The sequence below is a fragment of the Cariama cristata genome, unplaced genomic scaffold, assembly GCF_000690535.1.
Source record: "Cariama cristata isolate BGI_N322 unplaced genomic scaffold, ASM69053v1 scaffold24252, whole genome shotgun sequence".
NCBI lineage: Eukaryota > Metazoa > Chordata > Aves > Cariamiformes > Cariamidae > Cariama > Cariama cristata.
The window spans coordinates 687-1,082 of NW_009605848.1; the positions used below are offsets into that span (position 1 = coordinate 687).

At 64.6% G+C, this 396-nt stretch overlaps 1 protein-coding gene across 1 annotated transcript in view; it reads right to left on the reverse strand.

The window, feature by feature from the left end:
- LOC104158491 (metal transporter CNNM4-like) overlaps window positions 1–396 on the reverse strand; it is a gene marked incomplete at its 5' end in the record, with an annotated part of 7,899 nt that overhangs the window by 143 nt on the left and 7,360 nt on the right. Inside the window, 2 exons of the mRNA XM_009696158.1 lie at window positions 3–158; window positions 256–385. Coding sequence (XP_009694460.1) covers window positions 3–158; window positions 256–385 — 286 coding nt within the window. The remainder of the gene's footprint in view (window positions 1–2; window positions 159–255; window positions 386–396) is intronic.

The window sequence follows — 396 nt, forward strand, 5'->3', positions numbered from 1 at the left end:
CTCTCGTTCAGGAGACGGGTGGTCTCGTCGGCAGGGGCGGAGGGTTCTGGTTTCTCCGGTAAACCGGTATCCGGTTTGGGGGCGTTACTGTCGGGGGATTGGGGACCACTGTCCATGCGGGAGGCCGTCAGGCCATTCTGGTATTCCTGCCGCGTGATCTGTGCCGGGGTAAAAATAATAAGGGAGGGGGTGAGGAGCAGTGCCAGACCCCACCGACGGTGTCCCTGTCCCCGTGCCGGTGGGGACCCGTCTCACCTTGACGAACTGGAGGTCGGTGAGAGCGCGGACGCTGAAGTCGGCCACGTACTGGGCACCGGTGCCGGTGTTGAGCTGGTTGTTGCTGCCGCTGACGGGGGAGGAGACGGAGTCGGACCGTTCGTGGTAGCTGAGGGGGGC